Source organism: Macrobrachium rosenbergii, chromosome 6 (assembly GCF_040412425.1).
Source record: "Macrobrachium rosenbergii isolate ZJJX-2024 chromosome 6, ASM4041242v1, whole genome shotgun sequence".
In the NCBI taxonomy this organism is placed as follows: Eukaryota; Metazoa; Arthropoda; class Malacostraca; order Decapoda; family Palaemonidae; genus Macrobrachium; species Macrobrachium rosenbergii.
In genome coordinates this window covers 31,864,002-31,881,824 of record NC_089746.1, presented here as the reverse complement: position 1 = coordinate 31,881,824, position 17,823 = coordinate 31,864,002, and the positions used below count along the sequence as shown (strand labels likewise).

The 17,823-nt window shown below is 37.4% G+C and overlaps 1 protein-coding gene across 3 annotated transcripts in view; it reads left to right on the top strand.

Annotated features, from left to right (window-relative positions):
* Positions 1–1,320: 1,320 nt before the first annotated feature.
* The window catches only part of LOC136839424 (sorting nexin-29), a 69,042-nt gene continuing 52,539 nt past the window's right edge, over positions 1,321–17,823 (top strand). The window contains exons 1-5 of one of the 3 annotated variants that reach the window (XM_067105440.1): positions 1,321–1,487; positions 7,674–7,751; positions 8,087–8,151; positions 11,778–11,911; positions 15,317–15,390. In XM_067105440.1, coding sequence (XP_066961541.1) covers positions 7,730–7,751; positions 8,087–8,151; positions 11,778–11,911; positions 15,317–15,390 — 295 coding nt within the window. In that variant the 5' untranslated portion in view covers positions 1,321–1,487; positions 7,674–7,729. Of the gene's footprint in view, positions 1,488–1,591; positions 1,682–7,673; positions 7,752–8,086; positions 8,152–11,777; positions 11,912–15,316; positions 15,391–17,823 lie in introns of those variants that run through there. The other 2 variants (XM_067105441.1, XM_067105442.1) reach the window with 2 other exon arrangements.

The following is a 17,823-nucleotide window of genomic DNA, read 5'->3' as shown; positions in this document are numbered from 1 at the left end:
TTAGAGTAAGGACTGAAAACAGATTGAAGTGGATTGTTTCACCACCAAGACTCCTGCCCATTATATTCAGTGCACTTTAATAGACATCAGTTGAATTATGCTTTATAGCATTAAATTGCAATATTTTAATATGGACGGTGTCAGCTGATCTGTCATCGGAATATTATATCGGCTGCTTAATCCATCTTCTTCGAATGTAATTAAATAGACTTTGAATTCCTACCAAAGGAATTATTTATATCGAAAACAGTATAGAAAAGAGTACAGACCAGCAGAAGATCAACAAAAAAGTAGCCAGTGCTAGGGTAATGGAAGAACTGAGTGAGGTGACTGCTATCGTGATTTGCGAGGACATTGACACAGCCCAGCTGGAAGTCTATGTTGAAGATGGTAGGGTGAAGTTGACCAATAGAGGAGCATGCAGATCAGAGAAAGGGACACGTAATTTACCAGTTACTGAAAAATATACAGGCAAAACAAAGGTAAGTGTACTATAACATACAGGTTGGGCAAGTACATGTAGTTACGTCCAGTTAAATAAGAAAAATAATAATCTAGTTCCCGATAAATTATCAGAACATAATTAAACAATGTAAACTGAGTATCTAATAATCTTTGTAATTACACTACTCAACCAAACTGGGTGTAAAAAATGCAAAGATTATTAGATATTCAATTTACATTGTTTAATTATGTTCTGATAATTTATTGGGGACCAGATGATTAATTTTCTTATTTCGGTTGGCATAACTGTTGATCCAGCTTGGTATAGTTTCTCGTAGTAGAGTGCTGATATTGTAATATAATTTGTGGTAATCATGGCGCAAAGATGATGTGCTATTGCGAAAGTGTTGTGGCCTCCTTAGGGAAGGACCAGCACTTATTATGCAGCCCTTGCAGAGGTCTTTAATGGATAGAGTTGACGTAATCGGTTAAGCTTTAGTCACAGTGATTTTTTTATATTTCAGAATGTTTAGAAGTAAAACATTCTTTTGATAAAGAAGTTTTGACCACACATATACAGTATATATTATTTTATATATATATATATATTTATATATATATATATATATATATATATATATATATATATATATATATATATATATATATATATATATATATATATATATATATATATATATATATATATATATATATATATATATATATATATATATATATATATATATATATATACATATATAAATCCTGAAGAAAATAGAAAGGCAAAGCACGAATACATTTTAAAGTGATTCTTCCAAAGGAGCACCACCAAGATAATGGGCAAATTTAGCAGTATTATATCTTCTATGTGATCCGGATATACTATGGTGGGCGGACAATTGTTATGACATGGGGCTTCCACTGAATCTTCAGTCGAAGAAGAAGAGCGGATGAGAAAAGGCAAAACAAAAGTCTAGTCAGTAGGAATCACAGCGATTATCGATGTGTTAGTGAACTGCCATTGGTAAATCACTTTTAAGGTAGGCCTAGTTTGTGGTGATTGACGGAACGTCAATCATGTTTGAGAGTTGGAACGAAATCGCAAAGGCTGTAGGTACAGTAGGTCATGAGACAGGCCCAGTGTAGGCTATAACCTGAAGGCTGACCTGTGTTGAGATGACCCTTGAGAAGTCACCAGCCTTTTTCTTCCAGAAGTCAGAGCAAGGTAGCCAAGGTCAGACAGGTCCTTCTCTGGTTTCCATAAGTTTACATTCAGTCTGTTCTACAAGAAGTGTGGCCACTCATTTTCGAAGTTCGCACATTATCATATATATATATATATATATATATATATATATATATATATATATATATATATATATATATATATATATATATATATATATATATATAAATATATATAACATATTATTTAAATGTCAGGCAGACAAGGACTTATGTTGCCTAAGCCTAGTGTCGTCTCAGCTACACCATTTATAGCCGTAATAGCTTGGGGTAGGAGTCATAAAGCTGGTTTATGCTCAATGAGAAACCCTGGCAATCTCCAGTCTAATGGATGAAAAAAGGTTGTCTGTGAAAGTGGAGTCATCACTGACCTGAAATAGACTAGTTTGGGTTGACCAACCTAAGGGCCTCATTAGGCCAGATATGATGGCAGTGTTTTGAGTGGCTGAATGACCCGAGTGTATGGGCTAGCCTTTGAGTAAAAAGGAACTTTGAATAAGTAGAACCACAGAAAAGCTCTGTGTGGGGAATTACCTTGGTAATTGATTTTTCCTATAGTATTTTGGTTGATTATCAAGAATTTACTGTTATTTTTTGTCGGTCGATTGTAATTAACCTCAGAAGTTGTCGCGCTCATCCTGGTGCTATCATCCTGGCTATTGGGAAGCTTTTGGTAAAAGTGCTATCATTAATTGCTTTCAACATAAAATATAGGTTTTCTGTTGTATTAGTGTTTTTGAGGTTTATTTCTAGGCTACTTATCCTTCCCGGCAAATGATATACTGTATACAAAATTAATAAAATTACTTTGTGGTAAAAATAATGTAATCAGTAAACACAGTTTTGCCGTTTAGTTTCTTCACCAGGGGTGTCTGGGGGCTCTGGATCATTCAAATCACATCATAATAAACAGAAAACCTAACATGTTGAAAGCAATGAATGTCCATGCTAGGTTTGGGGGCTCTGGTCGCCCCAGCTAAGTAACACGGCCTGCTAGGTTAGGTTAGGTTAGGGTTTGTTAGGTTATAATAGGTTTCCTTAGCCAATCCCTTCTTAAACATATGGCTCCTTGATGACTTGCACATGCGTGGAACTGTTCCATAACAACAACGTGGTAGTCCAGTCTTTCTCCCAACGATTTCCCCCACCCAAAACCCTGCATTCCCAAATGGCCCCCATCCATGTTGGGTAGATAGGAGGTTAATAATAATTGACCAACAATAAACAACACCACCTCCTTCATCAGTATCACTAAAAGTATAGGAAAAATCAGTTCTCAAGGTAATATAATCTGTGCAGACCTGTTCTGTAGTTTTACCTTTGAATACTTCAAACTGTTGTCTTAGGTAACTCGTACCTTGATCACACAGGTTTCTTGGAACAAACAGAGGTGGATATTTTTAAGTTAACTGTCCTTTATAAAAATGGTGAAATGTTTGTTCCTACACAATATACAAACCTTTCGGTCTTTATATAGGAATTACCTTTAGCGCAGCTGGAACTGGCGTAACTTTTAAAGAAGATGGTATGGTAGCTAAGTACTGTCCAACCAGGTGGGGTAGTTTCACCTACCCAGCCCATAGAGCGTCGCTTTACCTTCAGCCGTGCTATGGTGAGGTTGTGCTTCGCTACCCTCTGCCCTGCTTGCCGTTCTTTGCTGTGTTTCACTGTAAACATTGCTTCTTTCCCGGTGGGATTGTTTCATCTTTGTTTTTCCATCTGTTTGTGTGTTTGCAATAGTGAAATAGTGCCATGCAAACCCAGGAAGCATCTGAGCCATCTGAGCGTAAGGTGGTACCCAAACGGAAAAGCCATGGTAGCGCAGGGAAGGCTTGTATCCATTATCGCTTAGTCTTCGATGTAGATCCTCATACCCATTGCATCGTGCAGGGGGTATGAGTGTGACTGGACTCCAGAGCAAAGGACGAAGTATTCATTAAGGAGGAAGTATCAGAGGAAGCTCCCCAGTTCGTCGTCTGAGGGTAACATCCCCCCAGCGACTCCCTTGGTGGTTAATCCTTCAGTTACTTTCGTCCCTCCAGCAAAACTTTCTTGTTTTGCTACTTCTCCTCTGGGAGAGGTTTCCCCTTTGTCGTTTTTGCTCGCTTCGTCGGGTGGAGATTGTCACTGGGGGACTGGAAGCCAGGATGACCACTCTTCGCCGGCCTCTGTTCATTCGGGTGTGGGAGGAATCTCCCTCAGTGCGAACGGAGACTGCTTCTATAACCCGACTTTGATTCAAGGTGTGGAGGAGGAGGAACTCCGGGAGACCTGGCAGTCTCTTGGCCTTCAAGGAGTTCCCTTTGTTGTGGGGGATTCTGTGTCACTTGTTGGCTTCTCGCACCCCTGCTGCTCCTCCAGTGACTCTTACCATGGCGACAGTGACTACTTCTACTGTCACCATGGTGACCAATTATCTCATGCCCATGAGTGTGACTACTCACCCTACGTTGATGACCCCTGCAGTAGTTGGTAGGAGGTCCCCTCATGCCCCTGCTGTTTCCACCATGTTGTCTGATTCTGCTCTGGAGTCTTCCTCCAGCCTCTGGGAGCAGATCCTCCACGCCCTCTTGAAGAAGGCGAAGAAGTCCAAGAAGAGAAGTAGGAAGGTATCAATGTCTACTTCGTGGTTGTCTTCATCTGGTGCTGCCTCCCTAGCCCTTTGTTGGCCGAGTCGGTTGAGCTTTAGACCGTCATTCGATGGGCCGGAGTTCAATTCCCGCCGCCGGCTGATGAAGAGTTAGAGGAATTTATTTCTGGTGATAGAAATTCAGTTCTCGCTATAATGTGGTTCGGATTCCACAATAAGCTGTAGGTCCCGTTGCTAAGTAACCAATTGGTTCTTAGCCACGTAAAATAAGTCTAATCCTTCGGGCCAGCCCTAGGAGAGCTGTTAATCAGCTCAGTGGTCTGGTAAAACTAAGGTATACTTAACTTTTTTCCTCCCCTCCCTCTTCCAAAGCCCACAAGCGGAGGAAAAAGGAGGTAGCTTCTCTCGCCTGGAGGGAGTCCCGCACTAGGTCTTATGGGTAGAGAGATGCAGGGATCTCGTGCTGGCTCTCCCCGGTCTTTGGACTTGGGAGCCGCAGGTGGGCGGACCTCCAAGGAGATCCGAGCACACAGCACTTCTGCTCAGGGTTCTGTTTCCAAGCGTAGCGCTGTGCCTGCCTCTACTCGAGTCTCCTTGGATGCTCAAGCAGAGGGAACTTCTGCAGAACCTTTGCGTACTGCGGAAGCTTCTAGTACACGGACCTTCAAGGAGGCAAGCGTGACTCAAGGTGCTCAGGTTTCTGGGAAATCTCAGTCACCTCAACCAGTAACATAGAGTTAGCACCGCGTTCTGGTTCAGGCACACGAGAGAATGTGGGGTCCAAGCATGCAGATGCTTCCCCTCCCCCATCACTATACGCCCGATTACGTGGCCAGGGTCCCTTGAAGGTGCTGCTGATTCGAGGCTCCGCTCACCTGGAGTTGTTATGAGGAGGTTCCCCTTACAGTCATCTTTTCTACAGGAGGTTTCAGTCTCGAATGAGTGGAGTACGTTGTGAGGACAATGCAAGCTTACACCTGAGAGTACGCAACCGTTCTCCAAAGGTTGCATTTATGCAAACAGTCTCACTCACTTGCCAAGAACCTTCAAGTATGTTCACGTGAGCCTCTGCCCTCTCTTCAGGACAGCCCCACTCCATGTTTGCGTGAGAGGAGGGGCTCTCCTAGACCCGTGAAGCCATCGCCACCACAGGTCGGTAATTGCTCTTGGCTTTCTTCTCCTGCCAGGACCATCGGTTCTGATGGGACAGGTAAGTGTACTCCTGTCGATATGAAACACTTGAGGGGATGGGAATCGTTTGTGCTAGATTTCGTCTCAGATTTCGTAGCGAAGACTCAGAATCCATTGGTCCCTGATGCCAGATACTAGTTCTTTATGATCCCCTCCCTAGAGGACTTTGTTGGTAATGATCCAGACAAGATGCTACTATGTCCTGTTTGAGTGCTGCAGTACTATCTGAAGAGGACTTGCCATCTCTGGCTTGAGTGTTGATGACACTGTTAGCACTGGCTCGACCGAGAAAGAGGTGTCCAGAACATTACTGTATTTCTCTCTGGCTTCGTGAGACAATCAGACAGGCGTACTCTGCATCAGGCGAGAAGGATTCCAGTATCTTCCGGGTGAGAGCTCACAAGGTCAGGGCCATTGGTCTGTCCCTTGCGTTCAGGAAGAATCTGTTGGTTCCTCAGGTTCTGAAGGCAGGGGTGTGGTCGCACCAGACCACTTTCACCTCCTTCTACCTTCAGGATATTGCCCACAAGTCCCTGGATGCGCTTTCCTTAGGTCCTGAGGTGACTGCTCAGTAAGTTGTGTAGCTTACCCAGCTCTTCTAAGAGGACAGGTAGCGTCTCGCCTAAAGTGTACAGTTGCAGAAGAGAGTGTGTGTGTGAGTGACTGGTCCACCTCCCCTCCCTCTTTTCTTCAACCTTACCCTTCCCTGTGGGCAGAGGGTAGGTTATCACGCTGTCATGGAGCTGGAACGGGCATCGATGCAGGTGAGTTTCTATAATCGAGTATCCATTCTATAATAGATGTGAAGAAGCAAATCCTCCCCTCTCTCTAGCAAGGGGAGAGAGGGACAGAATTTGAACCGATTGCTTATACATGGCCTTATCATTGTCTTCAACACAAAGAGTCAACCTACCATTTTTCATGAATGATGCTGCTTTTATACCCATCTATTTGAGAAAGTGCCCAGAAGTCTGACAGTTGAACATACAGTTCCTATACTTTATTCATTATGTCAGAGGCATGGTCCTCTTCCTTGATCTCTTGACCAGGAAGAAGACCTAGATGTGGCGAACTACCAGTCAGTTCAGCGACTCATCAGCTTCCTCCCCCCAAGAAGTAAGACTTCTTAGATAAAGACTGAAAGGTTTGTATATTGTGTAGGAATAAATGACAAATTTTTAAAGTAATTTGTATTTTTCCTAACTATACAAACCTGAGGTCTTTATAGTTAAATGCCCACCTGATGCCACCCCTCAAGCTGATATCAAGCTTATACCTGGGCTGAAGGTAAAGCGACGCTCTATGGACTGGGCGGGTGAGACTCCCCCACCCGGTTGTACGGTAGTTAACTAACGTACCTCCTTGTTTAAAAGTTAAACGGCCAGTTCCAGCTGCGCTGAAGGTAATTCCTATATAAAGACCTCAGGTTTGTATAGTTAGGAAAAATACAAATTACTTCAAAAATTTGTCATTTTGGCTGTAGGGAGATCTCTTATCCTCCAGCACACAGTGTTGGAATCAACAGATGATAGAGGGTAAATTTCACCTCAAAATTAATGATTTTTATGATAAAATAAATTTTTCAGGTACTTAACCCTATATCATTGAGATCCTTTCCTCCTCTCCTCTTAAGAGAGTTAGAGAAGAAGAAGAATGACAACCAAAACAAACGCTCCCTTCCTCCACCCTCCAAAGAGTTGGGGTAACCATCAGTGCTTGTTAACAATTGTTTCAATTTTAACACTTGTCGAACCTGCACCAAGTAGTCACAAGTAAAGCAAATGATAGAGGATAAGTACCTAAAAAATTGATTTTATCATAATCTTTATTTGTATGATTTAAGATAAATTATTTGGATACTTACTTACTGTTGAAGTGGAAACCCACCCAGCCTCCCCACATTTCAGTGAGTGGTTATGAACAATGCAGACAAGAATGTAAACATTCCAATAACACCTGGTGGGAAACAGGTGATTACAGAGACAGTGCTTGTGGGTCAGCCAATCGTTATTCTTTTGTTGATTTTGAATGCTGATTGCACCCAACAGTGCAAAGACGTAAGCTAACTTTAACAGTTGGTAAGTATCCTGTAATTAATTTTATCGTAAAATTGTCATAATTATCTGCATGGGACGAAAAGGAATGTTAGATTAGGTTATGTGAATGCTAGGAAATTTTTAATTTTTTTTTATTTTTCCAGATGAAATGAAGATGGTAAAGCTCTTGTAATCTCAAACACTCCCAAAGCGTGGTAACATGTCTACAGATATTGACAGTGGTAAGTCCTATTTAGCAGTCAGATGGATGATCTAATGTATTGTATTGAAGGTTCTTGTAATTTAAAGGGGTTTATTGTAATTAAGAGCATTAACACAAAATGATACAGCTGCCCCTCAAAATTCATGAATTTTGATTTTGCATATTTGGTATGATTTTACTGCCATTTGAGGATGCATTGGAGCCCAAATGCAGAGATAACAAGGTGGGAAATCATCTTCTTTTGCCTTGAGCATGTCTGGATAATGAGCTGGTGCACATTTAAAGCTAGCATTAAATGATGGGTTTGTATAAAAAAAAATAAATTTTAGTTAACATTTTTTTTTTATATTCCAGACTGTCAGGGCCCTAGACGAGAAGAACTACTCTCATGTTTACTTACAGCTGTTCAGGGGTGTCAGGTATGATATCTGATTTTAAGTAGTTTTATCTGTTTTAGAATGTCAATTGGTTATTTGAAGATAATATAAATATTTACATTTTTGTTCCTCTGAGAATACAAACCTTCATCTTTTATGTGGATGTACTTCCAGCTAAAGCTGGTCCAGTTGTTGAAGTTTGGTACAAAGTAGTTAATTTGCAGTAGATATATAAGGTGGTGGACGACCCACCTGTTCACTTGGTAAACAGTCACTTTTATTTTTCTTTGTCTTGCTGTGCAGACATTTGGAAAGGCTCGCATCATGGCTGTTGTTGAACCTGTCACTTAATGTATTTTCTAATTTTAATGGTTGACAATTTTGTCTTAGAGTGTTGATTGTTCAGAATTTGACTGTTGAAAGAATGGTTTTTCCTTATAATTATTCTTAGAAGAGTAATCAGCTCTGGTATACTGGGTTTGACTGAGTGTGTGTGTACTAGATTTATATCATAATTTATAAAATAAAAAAATGAAGAATTCCTTACCTAATTCTAGTGGTTGGTTTGCTTACTGGGATGGGCATTTGGTATGTGGATATAGAACAGGCCATGATGTGGAATCTGCAGGTGCTTGGGAGTCTGGAATGATAAAGATAAAAATGATACAATAAGTAATAAATACTTTACAGTAAGTACATGTTTTATAATACAATTTTTAAAAGATTATAAAAATAAAAAAAATTGAAGAATTCTTTACCTGACTGATGTGAAGAGTGTACAGGCACAAGAGAGTTGGGGTTTGAGGAGGGGATCACTGTCATTTTTGTATTGATAAAGATAAAGATTACTGTATAGTATAGAGTACCTGTATATTATGCAGTAAGTATAAATATTACAATGCCATAAAATTATTTAAAAGAAAAAAGTGAAGAATTCCTTACCTGATGAAGCTGGAGAGGATACAGGTGCAGGTAAGTTGGGCTGGGAGGAGGGGATAACTTCTGGGTCTGGAATGATAATTATTATGCAAATTATATGAATTATTACTGTACAGGTACATTTTTTCTAAAATTTAGACTAATTTATAAGACATTTAAAAAAAAAAGTGAAGAATCCCTTACCTGATGTAGCTGGAGAGAGTTCAGGTGTTGGACCTTGGAAACCCAAGAAGGGTTCAGGGGAGTCCAGGTCACCATCTCTTGAAAAGATGTTCAATCCAGGTAATGAAGAAAAATTAGGTTATGCAACAGTAAATACATTATGTATTACAGTATAAAACAGTTTACAGTAAAATGAAAAGAAAAAAAGTTAAGAATTCCTTACGTGATGGAGCTGGAGAGGCTACAGGTTCAGGGGAATCTGGATTGCCCATCTCTGTAATGATAAAATTCATAAAAAGTATAGGGTTATGCAATGTACAGTATACTAAATATAAATTACAGTAACAGTTTTATAAAATTTATTACTGTTTATAAAACATTTTTTATACAGTAGTAAAAAAAAAAGTTAAGAATTCCTTACCTAGGTTAGGAGTGGCAGATTGTGTTGGAGACTGTTTCTTGTACTTGTACCTGTAAATCTCAAGCTGAGATTGAATACTTTTTTTCATCTGTTTCTCCTTCACAGTCTTCTTATAAAATGTTAACAAATCCCTTATCACTCTCTGAACCTTGGTGAATCTCCCCATGTTAGGGTCCTAGGCCTTGATCAACGCCAGTCCTTTTTCAAAGAGTGCCAAAGCTTTTGTCAAGCCTTTAGCACTTAATACCCTGGGCTCTGGGGCTGGTGCCTCTTTATCCTCCTGGATCATTTGCTTCTCCAGCTCAGTGAGGTCCTCTGCTGACAACTCCTTTCCATGGGATTCCAGCAGCTCGGTGACATCCTCAGCTTCCACCTCCAAATCTAGCTTCTTGAGGTACCCAACAATTTTCTGGTCACAGCTTCAACACCCTCTCTCTTCTCAAAGTCCATAAAGTCATTAACAAACTGCAAACACAGTTTCTTCCAGGCCCCATTCAAATTCAACTGCTTCACCTAGTCCCAAGCACTTGCAATGTTCTTGACAGCATCTGCAATACTGTATAACTTCCAAACTTCCATGACATTCAACTTGTTACCTTTGACAGCCTTGAGGACATTGCATACAGGCCTTAAAGTTAGCAGTGATTCCCTGATCTATTGGTTGTTAAACCGATGTAGCGTTTGGTGAAAGGTAGACTACCTCCACAGTAGGATGCAACTCATTCAAATTAGGAGGGTGACCAGGGGCATAATCTAACACCAGCAAGACCTTGAAAGGCAGACCCCTTGAAGAACAATACCATTCCACTGCAGGCACAGAGTGATTACTAAACCAGTCCTCGAAGATAACACGTGTCACTGAAGCCTTGAAAAATGCTTGTAAATGACTGGATTTTCGTATAATTTTCATTACTAAATGCACATTTTGTGATAAAACTATTAAAATATTCAGGTATAGGCATTTTTAGAGTTTTTTTTGGTGTTTTGAACTATCAGAATAGGCAATCTAAAAATGAGGGGTTTTAAGTATCCACTGATTTGAACTGTTTGCCTGGGAGAGCTATTTATATTTATATATATATATATATATATATATATATATATATATATATATATATATATATATATATATATATATATATATATATATATATATATATATATATATATATATATATATATATATATATATATATATATATATATATATATATATATATATATATATATATATATATATATATATATATATATATATATATATATATATATATATATATATAATATATATATATATACAATATATATATATATATATATATATATATATATATATATATATATATATATATATATATATATATATATATATATATACAATATATATATATATATATACATATATAATACACACACATATATACAAAATATATATATATATATATATATATATATATATATATATATATATATATATATATATATATATATATATATATATATATCTTCTTTTGATTAGCAATTTATCATTATCCTTCAATAAAGGAGTATATATAACCAGATCCATAAGTGGAGGATTTCAACTTGGTTTATCATTATCTTCAATGATAAGACTGCTCTTTTCCTCTTTTACTTGAAATTAGTAATCCATAGATTATGATAGGTTTGGAACACTTCTACTTCTTGAGTTCTTGACTTCTGTAAGATTTTTACTTGGAACCAGGCCTGTATCTTCTTTCAAGATTAAGACTCCCATTATGCTCCCCATCTCATGAGCCAGCACAAAGTATAAAATGTGAGAGTCAAGTTATGAAATTGTTATGCTTGTAGGCTGTTCATAGGCTAGAGGAACTTAGTTTGGAAATAACCAAGAGAATATATACTGTATCTATTTTGTCAAGTTTTCCTTAATGTGAACAGCATGAATTTGTTGCCTGTATATAAATGAATAATTCTCAATGCATTTTTTCATATTCTGTGGAAGGCTCATATTTTTTTATGAGTGTTAATGTATTAAATTTTTTATTGACCAAAGGAATGTTTCTTCATTGCATTAACTAGTTATATAAGCTGTAGACCACTGCAGAAATAGAAAATTTTTTTGTTTTGTAGTGATTTTATTAGTTGTGTTTCTCTTGGTTTTCAGGTTAGATTTGGAGGTCGTGGAGAACTTGCTACTGAATCTGATGAAAGGGTAGCATTGCTTTGCACTTCCCTAGAATCTGCTCTTTCTCATGGTCTCAAATCACGCTCACCAAATAGAGGACTTGCTGCTATTAAGTAAGTAATGGTGACATGCCTTATATATTTATATCACTTACAAAAGTATAATGTAAATTTTTAAAAAATTTTATACCAGTATTTATTAGGTTGACATGTAATTTTACATATAATCATTTTTTATGAAGACCAAGAATTGATAACTTACAGGAACGTGTATCCTTATGTTACAATGGTATTTAAAATGGTCTCAGTTTATTGGTCAGCCATCTATTGAATGTTTGCATTTATATCTGAATTGAGACAGGAAATGGTTATTATTTATTATAATTTTTCATAGGAACTTATTCTCTTATTTGTAACAGTTTCCTTAGATAAGCTGGAATATATGAATTTTTAAAAACAAATTTCTTGTTCTTCAAGTACTGCTAATACTAAAAAAAAAACTTTGGGAAGAAAGTATGTTTATATTTCAATTGAATTAATTTAATACTAGCAATTAAAAAAGATATAGATGACTTAATTCAGTGAATCATTAATTAAATAGTAACTTTGAAAGAATTTTTTAAAAATATTTAAAGTGAAATATAAATGAAAATTGTTAATATATTATTTTTGTGATCAGCCGGAAAACATCCTTAATGAATCACGTGTATTCAGAACCATCATTATTGTTCAACAACACTTAATACTCATTATTTGAAAAATTCCATTTACATGTTCCATTACAAAGACTGACAACTTCGATCATCAGCCTGCATCATAAAATATTCATCATTAAGCGTGACTTCATGAGTCTTTTTTTTAATCACTTACCTAATCCACATCACAACTAAATCATTACAGTAAGAGTATTAAAGACTTGCTTAATAAGATTAATTACAAGTTTACTTTGTTTTAATTACTGTACACATAGGGTCTCTATACAACTACTTGTCTCATGCATTCCTCTGGGCTAATAGCATGGGAGCATTAGAGCCAGAGGTTGTTAGAATGTAACAAGTGAATTAATAAAAGCATGAAATATCTTCTCCAAAATTATTGCACTTATTCAGCACTAACCTTTTACCAAAACTACATTCAGTTACAAAAGCTAGCTCACGTTTATGTTGTTTTACATTTTAATCTTTACAAAATATTTATACAAAACATAAATGTTCCCATGGGAGTGCGAACCACTAACTCATATGTAGGGTCCAGAGCTATCATCTGAACCCTACATGAAAGGGCTTTGTTTCTATAGCTTAAAGCATGCAATGTTGTTGTGGTTTTTGATTTTGTCTAGATGCAGTACACCGTTCTACTCCCAAACTACCACAACCAGTTCATCTGGTAGGTAACAATCCTCTACTGATAATACAAAATTGGACAACATGTTTGATCCAGTTGAAAATGAAACTGTTGCAATTCTGGCTATTCTATGTACAAAAATAAGTTTGCTGGAGTTGGCAAAAGGATTTAAAATAATTTGCAAGGTTTATTCTTTTCTTTTTACATAAAAACGTATATCAAGGTAGAAGCAATTACAAAAAATCAGTTAGGTAATTCATATTAAATATCCTCTAGATTCTACATGTGACCACTAAAAAGGTTCACAATCAAGCCTAACATATACTGGATAATTAATAATTTCTCTTTAGTCTGTAACCCAAGTGCAGTGATAATGCTGTATAAAATGGGTTCTGCATTTAAAGACATAATCAGAATATGTAGTTCAACTCAATAGAAAGTTAAAAAATGTATTGCTGTTCCGTCTTCACACGAGATGTATTTTCAGTGAAAGTTTGTGTACACACTGACGGTCAGTGGTAATTACCATAATAGATTATCACACGGGAGGATAAAATTGCCATGTAAAACAGCAACTCTGTACCCTTACCTTGTCAATACCGCATAACCAATAAACACTTGGTTTTGCTTATAAACAACAAGCATCCTTTGAAAACTTTGTGCAAAAGGCAATTATCTACCTTATTTTACCATATTTGTAACAAAATACAGGCATTCCCCAGTTAACGACGAGGGTTCACTTCCCAGCCAGGCACCAGTAACCAAAAATCGTTGATAACCAAGACACAATAATTGTGCTACCCACAATATTTCCATCTCCCGCGACAGTATTATACAAAATATAAGTATAATCGGGAGAGCCGCTGACCCTCGACGTCTGCGCATGCTAGAGGCGCTCCTCATTGCCGAGAGAAAACCAGCAATGAATACGACGCAGGAGGCATCGCTCCTACCCACGAATTTAAGAAGAATAATGCAGAACACCCACCAAATCCAACGAATACCTGAAAATGACAACCCTGAGAATGGAGACGCCCCTGATGAGCGAGGCGCCCTTCGAGACAATCCCCCGACTACGACAGAAAGAGTAAATAATGACATCATTCATCCTCCGCCCAATAGCAGCCAAACTACTGATGATGTCAGTCGGCATGACATCATGAAACGGCAGGCCAATGGGAACGCTGGAATGAATGATATTCCCAGGTTGCAAAGATCTGTCAGGATCGAGCTTCGCCGCAGAAATTTGGCTTGAAGTTCGCCGACTGCAACCAATCAGAATTCGCCGTCCATGACCCCCCGCTGAAGCCCGTGTATAAATTCAGAAGGACCTATGCAATCTGCCAGTCCTCTACAAGCTCCCGCTGGAGAATGACAGAAGAGTCTGTCGAAACGTCGCGGCAACAATTGTATAGAACTAACTGTATAGAATATATAAAGAAGCAGAATCCAGATTTTGACTTTTCCCCCATGAAATGACAAATATAGGCGAGCTGTTAGCACGCACCTCCACTGAAGAGAAGTCCGCAATAAGGAAAATAGAAAAAGTCTTCTACAAAATAAATGCAGCTGAAGCAGCAATAATATTCAACAATAATAGTAATAATAAACAATAACAACTTCATGCTAGCTTGAAAGGTAACTTCTAGTTAATTTTTAGACATGCTTTCCCTAAATAGTATGAACAGACTTGGCATTTGGAAAACTATGGTTTGTAAATTATGAGATACAGTGCTAAAATGAGAATATTTATATTCAGATTTATAATTCTTTGTTTAAAAGATGGTACTACATCATCTACATGTTTTCTTGAAATTTTCAATTCATGGATTCTTTTGGGACCTGGTCCCACTTTCTTCTATCTCCCTTATTTTTCATGCCCAACATATCAGTGCTGGGAAATGGGTCCCATCCCATCAATGTCTGGAATAAAATCGTAATTTAGAAATATAGCATATTGTATTACACTTAGGATGGTGCATTACAGGCTTCAAGGCCAAAGTCACTGGAGGCAAATTTATTTGTGCCTTTTTCAGTTTTATCTTTATTATGATTTTACAATTGTGTTTGTGTAACATAAGCTTTCCATATTTTATACAGTTTAATGGCCACACTATTTTATAACTTTATTGAATTATTATATACCATCTGATGATACACATTGTTTATTTGCAGACAAGTGACAGATATGGTAACTTCTGGTTTAAACCTCCATCTCACCTTACCAAGAGGAGAAACAGAAACACCAGGTGAGTATTGCTTAAACCATCCAGTTTCACTTCCCAATAATCTTAGAAGAAGTCGAAGTGATGTTTGGTTTTCCAGCTCTGTGTCTGGTTAATTGGATGCATGTAGGTTTTATACTCGAAGTAAGCTTGAAAGCCATGGTACTGTTAACATACTGATCATAATTGATGTAATTACAGTACAAACCAGTTACTTTGGCATCAGTGAGACTGGGCACCTAACCATCTGAAATACTGAAGCATGTGGCCATTGAAAAACAAGTTATAATAGAGGGAAACCTATTTTTGTTGGCCTCTGAGAATCCATAAAGGAGTTGTTGTTAATGTCCCACCAGAGCTCCATAATAGATTAGTGTCAAGAATTCTTTCTTAGCCAGTCAAGGTGGGTATACTGTCATTGTTGGTACTGTGATGGAATATAAATGGACATAAGGCAGAAATGATCTCTACCCCACATACAGCAGATACCCTGGTATTGATTCACCTGCTTCTTCTCAGATGTGGCAATGATGACATGGGTAGGCCCAATCTCAACACCATTATTTGCCAGGCCTGTGAAAGAATCACCCATCTTAGATTCACATGTCTTCTTGTTAGAGAAAGGGGGTGGGTTTGAGGACCCAGTAGCTACCAAAAAAGAATTTTCTTCTACCAAAACTTGTTTTTTGATAGCGTAGCCTCTGCTCATATTCAAAAGAGCTTATTAAAGAAATTGACAGGTGTCAAAAGAAAGAATCTCAGCCATCCAGGTGCATCGGTCCTTGGTAAAAGTCATTTAAGGGATCGCTTCTTTTCTATTTAGGGTTTCTGTGATGAATTAACAACATATGAAGAGGGATAAAAAACATATACATGTTTTAACCTAATAGCAACGAAGTGGCTTCCCATCTCTGTTGGGATGGAATATAGGATAACTGTTCCATCTCAGCAAGTTCTGAGAAGTACCATGACATCAGAACTTTGTGAGGGATCATAGATCACTTCCCTTTGTCTATTTGGGATTCCTGTGAAGAATTACTGAGGAATAACGTGGGATAAAGAAGCTGTAGGTGTGTTACCCATATGACACTGAAGTAGCTTCCCAACCAAGTTGAGATGGAATGCAGGATAACAGTTCTGTCCTGGCAATTCCTTGGAGGGACCTGCTGCTTTCCTGTAGGTGATTTAATGTATGAAGATTTGCATTCTACTTAATGAACTTTTGCTTCTAGGCCTATTTATTAGTTAAAACTAACCCAGTATAATGTGCATTATCAGTTGGTATCTTTTGAAACTGAGACAGGCATAGGAAGCTTAGCATAGTGTAAACTACTGAAAATACATCTCACACTGTACACGATGTATATGATGAAATGTTTTTGGATTAAATTTTAACGATTACATGATACACAGGTATATATGCAAATTATGGTTCTTATGTATGCTGTATATTTTGTAGTTTCACAAAATGTTATCGTTGGTAATAAACTGTGCTTGTATATTTACGGAACAAGCTTCAGTTCTGAAATCCGAAAATATCCAAAAACTGAAACGTGTAGCATCACCGTCATAGCTGCTCAAGAACTAATGGTGGCTGTTTCAAAAAGATCCTGGACCATGGGAGTTGCTGGACCAAGGAGTGCCAGATTTAAGAGGTCGGACTGTTGTGGTGAATAAAAAAATCTAGGGGTGTTCATGAGCAACTCCGTACCCTTCTTCACCTAACCTTGTCAATACCACATAACTGTAAACACTCAGTATAGTTATGAACAACAACCAGCACACTTTAAACTTAACCATAATGCAAAAGGCAATGATCTACCTTTTTTCCCCATATTTGTAACAAAATTTACTGCGGAAATACACTTTTTCACTCTTTAGTAAATGTAACATGGTTCAGTAGGCAGGTAACTTGTGTTTACCCACAGCCTACCATGGTTGTATGACTATTAATTTATTTTTATATACAGCAACTTTTGTATCAGTTGTTACCATATTGTATTACCATACATGAGAGAAAAATATCTAGCCTGTATGAGAACTGTAGACGTAGGCTAGTCCAGGTGTTGCACTCAAAGTATCCACTTGCAAAAGTCAAATAGGCTATTACAGCTGCTTTTAAGATAAAGGTAATGGTAATGAAGCTGTTAATTCACTTACAGAATACATTTACACTGTTATTATACTGATATATTATCATTGTAGTATGTTTAAAAAAAATTATCTTCCCACCATTTATAAGGTTTACATTCACAGAATCAGCTGATTGAGCCTACTATCAAAAGAATTAGGAAAATAATTTTTTAGTTGTTAAAGGAGACGAATGTATTAATAGAATTATTATTTTTATTTTTGTACATAAATGTAAAATGGGTTTACAAAGGTAAACTAACATACTTTATATTGAAGTAAAATCCCTCAAAATCACAAAACAGCTGTTTTGTGATTCATTTGGTT